At 42.0% G+C, this 13853-nt stretch overlaps 1 protein-coding gene across 1 annotated transcript in view; it reads left to right on the forward strand.

Annotated features, from left to right (window-relative positions):
* Window positions 1-13853, forward strand: part of ADGRL3 (adhesion G protein-coupled receptor L3) — a 509563-nt gene that overhangs the window by 419827 nt on the left and 75883 nt on the right. Inside the window, exons 11-12 of the mRNA XM_051618348.1 lie at window positions 2910-3095; window positions 6906-6944. Of these exons, the coding sequence (XP_051474308.1) occupies window positions 2910-3095; window positions 6906-6944 (225 nt within the window). The remainder of the gene's footprint in view (window positions 1-2909; window positions 3096-6905; window positions 6945-13853) is intronic.

Here is a 13853-nt window from a genome sequence, read left to right on the forward strand (position 1 = left end):
TGTCAGGTGAGCAATTGGCTCTGAGTGTGCCAGTTTGCATAGGTGTGTAGTCCCAGAGACAATGCACGCGTCAAAAGTTGGTAGCAGGGGTTTTTCTAATGTATCTGTAAAGAACTCTTGCATTCCTGCAGTTTTCTGCAAGGTTTAAGGAAACATGTTGTGTCATGATACTTACTAAGCCCCAGCAATGAACTGCAGGAAAATGTTGAAATTTATTTTTTATGTAAAGGGATTTGATGCAGTCTTTCTTTAAAGTTCTGGGTGCCAACAGAAGAGGTCAAAATTCAGCCTCTATGCTTTCTTCACCTGCTTAGGAGAGCAGACAGCTGTAAGAACAGGATCTGGTTTCTATGGCATTAGCCCTGTGTATAACAAGGAAGAAATAATTCAGGTTTTGAATATATGTTAGTATGCTCTAATGGGAAAAACAACACATTATCTCCTTTATTTGTCTTATCTATATCAACATATGCTTTAATTCTCTGAAGATGAGCATATGAACATCTTCAGTTGGATTTCATTAAATCAAATGGGCTGTTGCTGTCAAATTGATGGAAGTTATTAATTTATAACTCAGCCAATTGATTTACAGAGAGGTAGAAGTTCAGCCTGAACGCTTTCCCTAGAATCTCGCTTTTATAATAAGCACCAGAAATTGAGAGAATAAGAGAAATATCTGTTTTCTAACTGTTGGAAGATAAGACAACTGAAAATTTCATATGAAGAAGCAAGCAGAGTTGGTCGCTGAGCCTGAAAAAGTGGGAGCTTCATTTAAATGTCATCCTGTGTATTTTCTCCTTATGCTTAGCATATTCCTTATAGATATGCATTAATATCACAGAGTGGCAATTAATGGAAAAGGAACAGTAGCCTGCAACACTATTTTTTAGTGGGCTGCTTGTAGTAAGGAGATGGCACCTGGTACCCTGTCCCCAAAACCCATGGCATAGAAGAGGAATGAAGTGCTGGATAAGAAAAGCAAAACAGACCAAGAAAGGGGGAGAAAGCCACAGGGGAAAACAGAGTTTCCTAAATAACTGGCCACGGGAAAACTGGGGAGGGACTTCCTGCAAGGGCTTGTTGCAAGAGGATGAAGGGGGGGTGGCTTGAAACTGGAAAAGGGGAAATTTAGATGAGACATTAGGAAGAAATTCTTAAGTGTGCGGGTGGTGAGACACTGGCACAGGTTGCCCAGGGAAGCTGTGGAAGCCCAATCTGTGGAAGTGTTCAAGGGCAGGTTGGATGGGGCTCTGAGCAAACTGGTTTAGTAAGAGGTTTCCATCCCTGCAGGGAGGGTGGAAGTAGAAGATCTTTAAAGTTCCTTCCAACCCAAACCATTCTATGATTCTGTGAATTACAGAATTTCACTGCAGGTGATTCATGAGTTTTATGACTCAGCTACACAATACAAGTCTTTTAATAGAAGATCCAACCAAACAGCCTACATGGTGTTCCCTTCCAGCAGGCCTGTGCTTCAAGCCTTAAGCCTTTTGCTCCTGAGTTAGTATGTTTTATGTGCTGAGAATCACCAGCCTCATTACAGATGGTGTGGCTGGTGTGGGAAGGAGCACGTCTCCTGCCTGCAAATGCTAAGTGGTAGATTAGAAACTGATTTTTAAATTCACAAGATGGGATTTGTTATCTTTTTCCTCTTGTTTGTCTGGGTTATGTCACCTCTTTCATTTTTACAATGAACTTTTTTGAGCAGGATTTGTAACAAAAATCGTGTCCTCACTGTCAAATAATCTTACAGAATCAGAAATTCCTCCTTCTTGACAAGAGAAACTATTTACATGGTTTGTTGTTTTTCAAGTGGCATAGATAGGGCAATGGGACAAGCTAACTGAAGCCTTTCCTAGCATGGGCATCCCTTGCAAAGCAATGGCATCTTTGATTGCATCTGCTGCAGTGCGAAGAAGCAGCTGCCATTCCGTTCTAGCAGTGCCCTGTGAGATCAGAAATTGTTGTGTTGAAGCCAACATGGTGACCATATGAGGAAAAAACACATTTAAACATTACTCAAATGCTGTACATGATCCAACCTCGAAGATCCTTGCCATAATTTCCTTCTTGGGAAAGTCTTCTCTTCCTCTCTTCTTCTCTCATCTTTTTCTTCTTGCAGGGGTTTGACTCGCCTGACACCGTAATGTTGGAAGGGACTGGAGTAACAGCATAAAGTCATAGAATGGTTTGGGTTGGAAGGGATATTAAAGATCATCGAGTTCCAACACCCCTGTCATAGGCAGGAACACCTCCCACTAAGTCCAGGTTGCTCCAGGACCCATCCAACCTGGTCTTGAGTGGTTCCAGGGATGGGGCTTCCACAACTTCCCTGGGCAACCTGTGCCAGTGTCTCACCACCCTCACACTAAAGAATCAATGTCTAAACTAAATCTCCTCTCTTCCAGTTGTAAGAAATCCCCCCTCATCCTCTCACTCCAAGCCCTTGTAAAAAGTCACCCTCCAGCTTTCCTGTAGCCCCTTCAGGTACTAGAAAGACACTGTGAGCTCTCCCTGAAGCCTTCTCTTCTCCGGGCTGAACAACCTCCACTCTCTCAGCCTGTCTCCATAGCAGAGCTGCTTCAGCTCTCTGATCATCTTCATGGCCTCCTCTGGACTCACCCCAGGAGCGCCACGTCCTTCCTGTGTTGGGGACTCTAGAACAGGACACAGCACTCCAGCTGGAGTCTCAGGAGAACAAAGTAGAGGCGAGTAATGCCTTCCGTTGCCCTGCTGGCCACACTTCTTTTGATGCAGCCCAGGACACGGTTGGCTTTCTGGGCTGCAAGTGCATAGTGCTGGTTCATGCTGAGCTTCTCATCAACCAACACCCCCAAGTCCTTTTCCTCAAGGCTATATATCATACTAAGAGCCAGGGGCAACCTTTTCCTCTGCTTTCTGAATTGCAGATGAAGTCGGGGGAGATGGCTGCCAACGTTGCCCGGGAGCTTGCGGAGCACACAAAAAACCACTTGTATGCTGGTGACATCACGTACTCTGTGTCTGCCATGGTCCAGCTGGTGAACTTGCTTGACGTGCAGCTCCGAAACCTGACTCCAGGCGGGAAGGACAGTGCCGCACGCAGCTTAAATAAGGTAAAAACAAGGGAACTTGGGAAGGGACAGGAGGCAGAAGAAGGGTTTGGCTCTTTGGCTCTCCCTGGAGAGCTATTATAAATGTCTGTCCGAACGCCTGCCGTTTTAGGGCAGTGATTCTTTCCTAGTAGAGAAGAATACCTGGCAGGTTTTTGTTTACAGTGTATTTTATTCTGCTGAGAAATGAAACAGTTGTACATGGCAAGTGTACTGTCAGTGCTGGGAAATGTATACCCTTAAATGTGTAGATATATCAACTCCAAGTACTTCGTTGTGGTCTCAGCTCTCATAGCTCAGTATGAGAGGAACTCAGGTGATGCCATGGCTGTAATTTTGGACTCGTGCCAACATGAATGAGACCAGATTTTTGTCCAGTGTTTCCAGTGTTGAATCTGTCTGTGAAATGCCATGTAATATGATCCAGAAAATCTGAATATTTAAAGCCCCAAGTGACAGGGAGAGCCTAGATTCTTATTTTTTCATCTTGTAATGTTACAAGATGCTGATGTGAAGGTCAAATGAACACTTCTGTGCATGAATATACGCAAATGAAAGCAGACAGAAACATTTATTTACACTGGAGTTACATTTATGAAAAGCATGCAAGATCCCACCGCATTTACACTTAAGGTCTTCAGGATAATTTAGTGTTAGAGGACCTTTTTAGTGATAACTCATGACTTAGCCCAGAAGCACCTTACCGTATGATGATGCTAAAGTTTTGTGCTCCCTGATTGAGAAGAATTATTAGTCCTTTTGTCATTTCCAGAATTAAGTGGAATTGCTACATACTAAAGGTGCTGCTAAAAGTCGCCAGTCATGGGAGGAAATAAAGGCAGGCTGTGGACTCTGTAAGAATGGATTTTGAGTTGAAGGTTTCTTTGGTCCAAGGCCCTCTTCACTGAATCTCCTGTAAACACACGGGGTAGGACTAATGTAGGGTTCAGACTGTGAATTGTGCAGGCCTGGCCATCAGAACAAAGAGCAGCTGAACCCCGTGGCTACAAGCACGTGGCTATAGTGGCCACCCAGTTAAAAATTTTGTTCTCACCTGTGTATCTGGCTCTGGCAGCCCTGGCATCCATGTAAGTAAGAACAGAACTTGGTCCCAAGGTTATACAGGGAATAAATTATCCCAGCTAATCCTGAAATTTCCTGTGTGATGTACTTTTTCAGGGAAGTAACATTGTCTTTTTTCTTGTAAGTTATTATTGTAGACTTACTCTCTTTTAAATGCAAAGGGCTCCTGGATTGTTCAAGATTACAGCTACATGGGATTTGAGGTCCTGCATCTCATGTGCTTTGCATGTGCTGTGAATTGGATTATCCTGATGCTTTTAATTAGTTCTGCTTCCAACTGTTTTATAACAATGTAGGTAATAATTGTATTAACGGTTACATCGGCATAACATCCTTTTTTATAATCATACCATGTTTCTTTGTTTGAAATGATGGTGATGTCTGACAATATCAGGTAAAACCAGCAATTAATGTCACCTACTAACGGGTTTCATGGTTGTAGTCTGCTTGCTCTTCTGAGTATGCCCTAGCTACACCCAACATTATGTCACTTCAGCTTTGCAAGCACATATTTTTCATCTTTTTATGTCTCACCCTCCAGTACTTGTTTCGATTACATGAAAAAGGGTTGTATGATGGTGGCAGGTATGAGTTGCTGAGGGGAGGGAAAGACTGGGCAAGACAGAGCTCCTTGGCTCAGCTGTCACCCCTGGGGTCCCCTTGCAGGTTTTCCCCCCTGCCATCAGCTTTGCACAAGCAGCTCATACAAATCAATTGCACTCCGCATTAAAATTCTGGACCACATGGAGTCCTGCAAAACAGCAATGTGAGTCAGTGATCCAAATGACAGGCTTGGTAATTTACTTGCTCTCATTCCCCACTTAATTCTTTAGAAGAGCAACTGCTCTGTGTTCATTTAAGAATGCATGAATTCAACTTGGAAGTAGTATTGGGCAAACAAAAGGCAGCAGAGTTACTGCTCCATTTTCCCCTTCACTGATCAAGACTATTTAAAAAAAAAAAAAAAAAGTGGGGGGAAAAAGTCATTTGCAAAGAGTTTTGCTTAGTGCTGTTTAGTCAGAAAGAAGAAATAAAGTAAGGACTAGCCATTAAAAATTCTTTTAATCATTAAAGGTGGTGTGCTGGGGATTCTGAAAGTAATCACCTGTGCTGTTTTGTACTGGATTGCTTATCTTTTTACAAGCTGATGTAGAATGAATTTAAAAAATAAACTGACATAATCAGAATTTTTTAAGGCCATCATCTTTCAGGAGCCACTTTCCTGTCACTAAAAGCTTTATGCTTTCCACTGGATCAGACTTAATTAAGGTAATAATTGTTCTCTCGCAGACTGGCAAGGCCCCTGAGTGGATAGGTCTGCAATTTTTAGCAAGGCTTTCTTTGATCTTCATTTGTTTCTGTAAAGTCTTCTTACTGGCCGAGTTTACACAGAGGTAGATTTCTACTGTTACAAATTGATGAATTAGAAATTGAAATTAGGCATTATGTGATACCTGGGTGTATTTTGTTTATTTCAGAGCCTCAAAACTCCTGGGGACAAATTTGGCTCTCAGCTGTGCTAAATGGGATTGCACTGCTGTGAGTTGAGAGCACGTTACCTCAAATCTCTGTTGATGTGCAATATCCAACCCAGGTACATCAGCAAAAACAAACCCAGCTAAGCCAGTGGCTCTGCACGGCCACTGTTGCAACGTTTAGTTGCACCAAAGCAGAGCTCACCAATTCTGGCTTACTGCTGCAGACTGCCTTGCGAGGTCCTGGAGAGGTGATTAAGTGCCCGTTTGAATTTTCTGACACGCTAAAAGCAGTTATCAGGCGGGAGGCATGCAAGTGCCTAATGAAAGTACAGTCCTAAACGTGGCTTCTATGGGAAAAGTGAGATTCTTTGTAGAAAAGCTATTCAGTGTGTAAAGCTTTTAGGTCCAGGAATTACAAAGGAAAGCACAACTCGGTATGAGAGGAGTGGAAAATGCATTCCTGGAGAAGCAGTTTAATCCAAAGGAGAAAGAATAGCCTCAACTGGATTCCCATTTACATTGGATTCCCATTTCACTGTTACATTCTTTTCAGTGGATCTTTAGGCCATCAGGAGCCCTGGGCAGTGCTCTCTTCTTCAGTACAATGTGTTCTCACACTTGACATGTGCCTGAGCTGGCTTTAAGCAATCTCACAGCAGTGAAGCTGGACTGCTACAGGTTTTGCCTTGAGCCAAAGACCTGAGCAGGTGTGTCAGGATGGGTTTGTACAGGTCCATCCTCTATCAGGATGCAGTCCTGCACGCATCTTGCTCCCTGGAATTGGGCCTGCTCATCCAAAGATTGGTTGTGCCTCACTGTGTCGTTAGTGCTGTCTGACTGCAGAGCTCATGCTCCTAGTATGAAATAACCATCAGCCCTATCCTTTTCAAACTTGTTTGACATAGAAATATCATGTGTGATCTCCAAACTGTAATGACAACAGAATCTCTTGAGCATCTCTACTTGACTTCAGTGTCTCCTGCCATCTAACAGCTGCTCTTGCAAAGTTGCCAATCTGTGCTTTACTTCACTGAAAAAGGACTAACTCATATTTCTGGAGCCAGTCTTTCCAGCCTTCCACTGCTGCCTGACTCACATGCTTCCTTTGATTCAGTTGGTTTTCAGGAGCTGTTTAAGAGACAAATGAGGTTTGTTTTTTTCATAGGCTTTTTCTTCAGGTTTTTTTCCCCTTGTTCTCTCACTAACTTGTTTTTTCTATTCTGTCTTTAATCTGCTGTCTTTATGGACTCAGCTTCAGAAAAGGGAGCGCTCTTGCAGGGCCTATGTCCAGGTATTTCTTGTGTTTTTAATACATGTGTCAAGTTGTTTGACTGAATGACTGTGAGGTCTTGTCTCTGTGAATAATCTGATTATTACCATCTTTGTGGCAGCAAGTTCTAAGGCTAAGGTTACAGGATAATAATTTCATTCTTCATGTCTCCCTACCTGCCCAGTTGCTGTGAAACTGGACAAAAATTTTGGGAAAAAGCTCAGAACCAGAAAATGGGAAAAAACACAGGAGAGATATGAGAAGATTCACCAGGTCAGCGGAATAAGCAGGATAGTATGGATGCGTGCAAGTAATGGATGCAAAACTCCTGCTCATGGAGGTGTCTCCAGACCAGCTGGGTTTTGCTTATGGTGTGTCACTCATGTAATTGCCACCTACATTTCCTTAGTTTTCTTTCTTACACTTGCAAATTTAGAAACAATTTGAAATGGCAACACTCGGCATGAGGGAGGAGGTAGGATCCTGATGAATTGCAGAGTGTCCTCACTGAGGGATGTAGGAAGGAGGAGAGTGCTGCAAACTAAGTGTAGGTTTAGGAATGTAACATTTCTCAAAGTTCACCCAGCTGTGGCCTGACTTTTGTAGGCTTACATTGTGTTTTACATGAACGAAGTTCAGCCTCAGCATTTTGGAAAGACCTGCTTGTAGGCTTTTTTTAAGAGTGAGGCCTCAGGTTATGTTATTTATCCTGTACCTTGCCTTATAGCATTTGCTCCAGGGGCTTTTATATAAACCTGTTTGTACGCTATGGGTGAGTTAATGCTGCTTTAAGAAATATGAACATTTTCCCTCCTAATTTCTGTCTTGTGCTTATGGACACTGTTGTTGTACTTATGAGTGGTTGATCATTATTTATGTGTGTATGTATAACCTGCAGAGGTGTAAAACTGAACTCCATGTTTCTGGAGGGGTTATGTCTATACCTGAATTTTCCTGCAAAACTCAACCTCCTACAGATGGTATTGCCTTTATTTTGCGAGTGTATATTTCATTATCATGTGGGATTAGAGGGTTTAGATTTTTAGGACATCAGAAATAGAACACTACCCCTCTGTGCTGGTATGCTGTCTGTCTTCCCTTTGGATATCATCATGAGACAAAGTAACCTTTTCCCTTCCATATGTACTAATGGAGAAAGATAAATTATGGAGTTATACATCCCTTGCCTGGAGTGACTTCTCTTAATATACCAGAGAAGGTAACTAGCATTTGAAGGAATTTAGGGAAGTTTACAGTGCAACACTCACTCCCAAGCTAGCTATCTTGTCTAGTGGTACCACTGGAAGTGTGGGAAGGCTGGTCTGACCATGGACCACAGAATCCTGTTTGGGACCTTGGGTGCTATCCAGACCCATACTTGGCCTTTCCCCTGGCTGCACGGGCCTACTCAATGCATGCTTCTGGTCTTTTGGTCTTCTTTCAAACAGCAGTGAACAGTGAATTTAATATGCTTTACAGGAGGCTTGGCATCGACAGAATAAGGGCTGAATATTCTGCACAAACTTCAGCTTACCCTTAATTTCAAGGACTTCCTCCCTTTAAATTGGAAAGGCTACTTCTGTATTTAAAAATTAATCATGCATCTACCTCTTTAGTAGACAAAAAATGATGAAACCTCGTTGCTTGAGCAGCTTAGTACAAATATGGACAAAGCTAGTAAATGTATTGAAGAGGACAGTCCTGTAATGGAGTGCTTGCAGAATTAATTAGGTGACTTAATCAAACCTCTCCAGCTCTGCTTTGTATTATATGGGGGTAAAGTAATGTATCTGGATATACTTTCATACACTATGTTTGGAAAATCATGTAGCTAAAGTAATAAAAAAATCTAGTGAGGGACAGTTTGTCTATAATAGCAACTAAATAGGACTACAGATATTCCTGTTACAGGCCACTTTATCAGGCAGTGAAATGTCTGGAATATGGCAATTTAGCAGAGATTTTTCAACAAATCTTAAACGGTGAAATCTTGGACTTTGTGAAGTCAATGGGAGGTAGGAAGTCATATGAGAAATATGCCACTGAGGGCAAAGAAATAGCATTTTTGACCTTGGTGACATGATCACCTTGTGCTGGTTCCGTGGTTGTGAAGAGCACCCATGGCTGGATTCAATTTACTGGGCTGGAAGTGAACCTTCAGTCTTGTGCTCCCTAGACAAAGTCAAGTGAGATACCAAGTTTATGTGAGAGATGTCTGGCAATTGTAAATATCAAAAGTGCAATTGAGAAAAGGTGGATTTTGTGGAGGAGGAGAGGGTGATTTGAGAAGACAATAATTACTAAAATCAGCCCTGCTGTTTTCTTTGGTCTGACAAATTTAAGCAGTCATGACAGAGCCCCTGTAGCGATTGGAGCGTAAAATCCTTTTAAGCCCAAAACAAATGAATATAAATAAATGTGTAAAATGAATCTAGAAGTTTTGTAAGTTATTCAAATATGGGACTTGGAATGCTGCATCAGCTTCTCATCTCATCTCTCTGGGTAATTTTATAATTAAAACAAATAGTGGTTTAATTTGTGCAGTGTCACAGTTTTGGTTGAGTTAAAAGCTCAGGGATTTTATTTACCCGAGATAGATGTTTCCAGTGCTGTTCCTTTAGTTGCAAGTATGGTAAATTATTTTTTTTGTCTCAAAACTCCCAACATGAGCCAACAGGACAGGTGACGTGATAAATACATATATTAATATAAAGCCTGGACAATTTCTGGGAGATTTTCCTGTCATGGTCGTACTTCAGAAACTGCTACATGTGCTTTAATGCATGTTACTAAGAGTCAACTTTGGCCGAGCTGACAAAGGTGGATTTCCAAGATGGACAGGGTGAGTGGTTTTCCTAAGGTACCCCTTTACCTAAGCTGAGGTTGGTCCCGATGTGTGGCTTTTTGGAGAGCAGAGGCTGACAGCTCTCGTGCTCACCTTTCTGCAGTGCACTGCTCTTGCATTCTGTTTTGGGAAAGGGGAGGAAGAGTCATCTTGTGGGAGAAAGAGTCACAATGGGTGATGTGTTTGATGAGCATAGCTCCATTTGGTGACTGATGTGTGACACAACTGGGTATGAATTTTCTGTAATTTTTTCAGAATCTATATTTTTTAGTTCTCCAAAGGCATTTTTCCATCAACTGAAGCACTGGACTTGTAGAAAACACAGCATGTTTGTCTTTTGGGGGCTGTGAGACTTGGTTTGGTGTCACAGATTTTGTCCATGCTCTTCAGGAAGTGGCATGTGCTCACTGTTTCTCAGCTCCTCAACTTAAAATGCCATGGGTGCAGTTCACCTGGCCTCTGGGAATGGAGGTGGGATAGTGGGGGGTTGGAAAAAGGCTGAATACTCAGATATTGTAATAAATGAGGCCATATTTATGTAGAAAGCCTAAACATGGTGGGGAAAAAAACCAAGATTTTTGCCATAAGAGTTTCTGGGCGTGGGTGTCATCTGGGCCACAGATGAAGCTAGTGCTGAGCTGCTGGCAGGTTCCAGGTAGCAGACAGTGGTAGGTGGTTGCAGTCAGAGTTGTCCTTCTGGTTCTACTGGAAGTTTTCTGAATACTTGACATTTGCAACACGGGTTGTTTGAATTGCTGTACTATGCAAAAAATGAAAAGCTTTCCTCAGAGGATTGAAGGCATTAAGTTTAGATCTGAGCAGAAGAGACTTTTCCTTGCTAACCTAGTAGCTCTCAGTAGATAAAAGGTACATCTGGGACTTTGCCAGTACTATTTGAAGGGGATTAATTCTGTTGGCCCCACTTTTCTCTTGCTTGCATGGCTGGTCCCAACGTTTAGTGAGGACTAAACGAAAGTAACTTGTAGCTCTGAGAGGGAGCGTAAATTCAATTAGGCTGCGTTTACTTCTGTCTGCGACAAGAAAGACTGTAACCTCCATGTATATAGAAAGGGGCAAATTAATGAGGATTTTCAAGTTCCTTGTTTGGTCACTTAATTGGCTGTATGACAAAGAGCTCTGCAGTGCGTGTCAAACAACTTTCAGAGTCCTCTAATGGTTTGTGCATTGCTCAGCTCCTGGTGCTATTCTGCGCGGCCTGTCAGGCACAGTATCGTTAAAGTGGCTGGAATAAATTAGCTAGCAGTGTGCATACAATCTCATATATTAACTCTAGCTACAGGGAGTACTTCTAGCAGCCTTTTCAAGAGATCGAGATGTTTGCCCATCAGCATCAAAGCATCCCAAACTTTCATTTAATATCATTAAAAGGACGTCTGAAAGAAGTGTGACTCGCAGTGGGGTTCACTGGTTTGGTAGCCCTTTGTTAAAACTCTGTGAACTTAATATACTTCACAGCTTGAGAAATCTGCACTTGATTTGTGTCAGCAAGAGCAAAACTAAAAATCCCCACCCTGCATGTTTCTGCCACGGTGAACCCGTCGTTAGGGCAGAGGAGGATCAAAGCAGCAGCGTTGGGTTTGTCACCAAACTCCAAAATTCTTCATATAAGTATTAAAAAGGAAGATGGTCACATATTCTTCTACCTACAACTGAGCTACGGCTGTAGTTGTATGCCCACGTGTAACACCAAAACTGAGGAAAAAGTCTAGTATTTTCTGTGTTGCTATGTTCTTAGTCAGTCTGGAATCTGGTGGCACTAGTAAAAGTCTCAGTATAAATTGCCATGGAGGTCAGTGGGAGATGTCCCTTTGACTGGGAATGTTGTAGGCAAGGATAAGTCTCAGGGACTCCCTAGGAGTTCCTTGAAGGCCATGGAAATTCTGTCAAAGAGGCATTTATTTTTTCAAGCCGTTGTCCTTTGTTGCTACAGCTTTGCTCTCATCCCTAGTGCAATTACTCTAACAGTTGCTTATGTAGTCTCAAATCCCAAGCAGGGCAGTAGGGCAGCAAATACAAATGATTCATAAATGCAATTCTAATCTTATTCTGCAGGGACGATCTCATTAGATGAAATAGATCATATGTTCTTTCCTTCTTCCCAATCAATTCCTGTTATTTCAGTCCTACAGCTGCCTTCTGACCTTAAAATAGTATTCTTTATATACTAAGCACACCAAAACCATAACATGTAATTTGTAACCTTGTTCTGTTTCTCAGATCTCCGTGGTTTTCATGTGCTTCCATTATGATGCTCATGGGTAGTTCAAGGCCAGGATTGCAAACCTTGCATGCCTAGTGCAAGACCATTAGTTCCTTCATTAAGCATTTTGTAGATGTCCTAATTTTATTGAAGATCAGTGTCTTTCTTCTCACTGCAGTTAGTTCTCAGCACAGCTGAGATTCAGGCCATCTCTTGAGTCGGTACAGTTCCTGCAACCACTGCAAAAACATTTGCTGTAGAGTTGAAAAGAGAAGGTTACATGCTCTTTCTTGAGCAACTTGACTCTCAACCTATGGGGCAATTTTAGAAATTCCTCTGCAAGGTCAAGGGAAGATCTCTTGTCTTTGCTATGAGTTTTGGCTCAGCTCACCAAAACCGGTACCATCCATTGCCAATCATGCTTCTAGCTTAGTTTTGAAGGCAGAAGTGGAGATTAACGGAAGATATTCTAATGATTTATTTATTTTTAAGCACACATTGCAGTTCATCTGGTTTCGATCTAAATATACGTTTGTCCATTTCATTGAATATTGTAATTGTTTTGTCATGACCTTATTGATTTGTAAAAAGCCTTAGTGTCTGGGCTTCTCTGTAAGAAGAACTGAATTGTCTTCAGTGTTCTTCATTATGTTTTGACCAGAAAAAATTTTAATTTGGAATTAAAAGAACAAATGACAAGGTGAAAAAACATCTGAAGGTGGAGAGCCTTGTCAGACAGATTTGAGGGCACTTGGCAGCTGAGGAGTAGGATTTCCTGCCATCATTTCACCAAAATTAAATTTTCCTTGTTTAGGAAGCTGAAGAAATGATGTGCATCTCTTTTGATCTGAAGCCCCTCAGAGTGGATGACTGTTCTGATTGGTGACCCCTGTGTAGTGGGATTGGGGTGCCATTCATTTGTCATTTCCTGAGCAGGTCCTTTTTGATGCAGTAACCTTGCCAGAAGTGGCTCCTTGCATGACCAGATCCGTGCTTTCATGCTGGTGCTCTTTTCCAAAGGGCCTATTCTAGCTGCAGAGGGTATATTCAGAGTTAATAGGAGTTTCTCTTGTACTGGTGCTTTCCCTGGCCAGAGGCAAGAATCGCTCAACTTTCAGAAGAATTTGCTGTCAATGGCATTGATTGTGGCTTTAACTCAATTCATTTGAAGGCTTGAATATTGACAGCTTAAAAAAGGTTATCTTTTAGAACTGGATATTTCATATGAATACAGAGCAAAACCAGCTGGTTTTGATCAAGGAAGCAGATAAGCTTTTTTAAAGTACCACCATTTCCCAGTAGAAAAAAGGAAAAAGAGCTTGACGTTGTGATCATTGAACCATATCCACGTTTCAGTGCATCTGTTCTCTGACAGATTTTTCATTTTCACTGTGGACCTGAAAGGGTTTTTGTGCTTTTCTTCTCCACTGATTCACCGTAAAACCTCAAGCTGCTATTAAAAAGTCAGCTAGTTGTGTTTTCACACTTTGAATAGATGATGTTCTTGTTTTGGAGCAGTACCTGGAGACCTCAGAGAACCTGAGACCATAAACACAGCCTGAGCCTGTGTCTGTGTGATTGCACTCCACAATCTTAGCAGTGCTGTTCTCAGAAAGGGTGAGCAAACCTTTCTGATGTGGTTTAAGTCTGCCAATGCCAAGCACAGCCTGGTTGCTGTAGCTCCTTGTATCCTAATTTTTGAAAGTGATTTGCGTGAAATATTGCTATGAGATCAAGGAAGACAAGTGTTAGCAGTATGAGATAGAGCTTTGAAAGCTATAAAATGCAGATATTTCCGTTAGAGATGTCATTGCAAAAGTGGTGCTTTAATGCCCTGTGGTTTAATGCCCTCGTTCTCCCAAAG

Source organism: Apus apus, chromosome 4 (assembly GCF_020740795.1).
Source record: "Apus apus isolate bApuApu2 chromosome 4, bApuApu2.pri.cur, whole genome shotgun sequence".
Lineage (NCBI taxonomy): Eukaryota > Metazoa > Chordata > Aves > Apodiformes > Apodidae > Apus > Apus apus.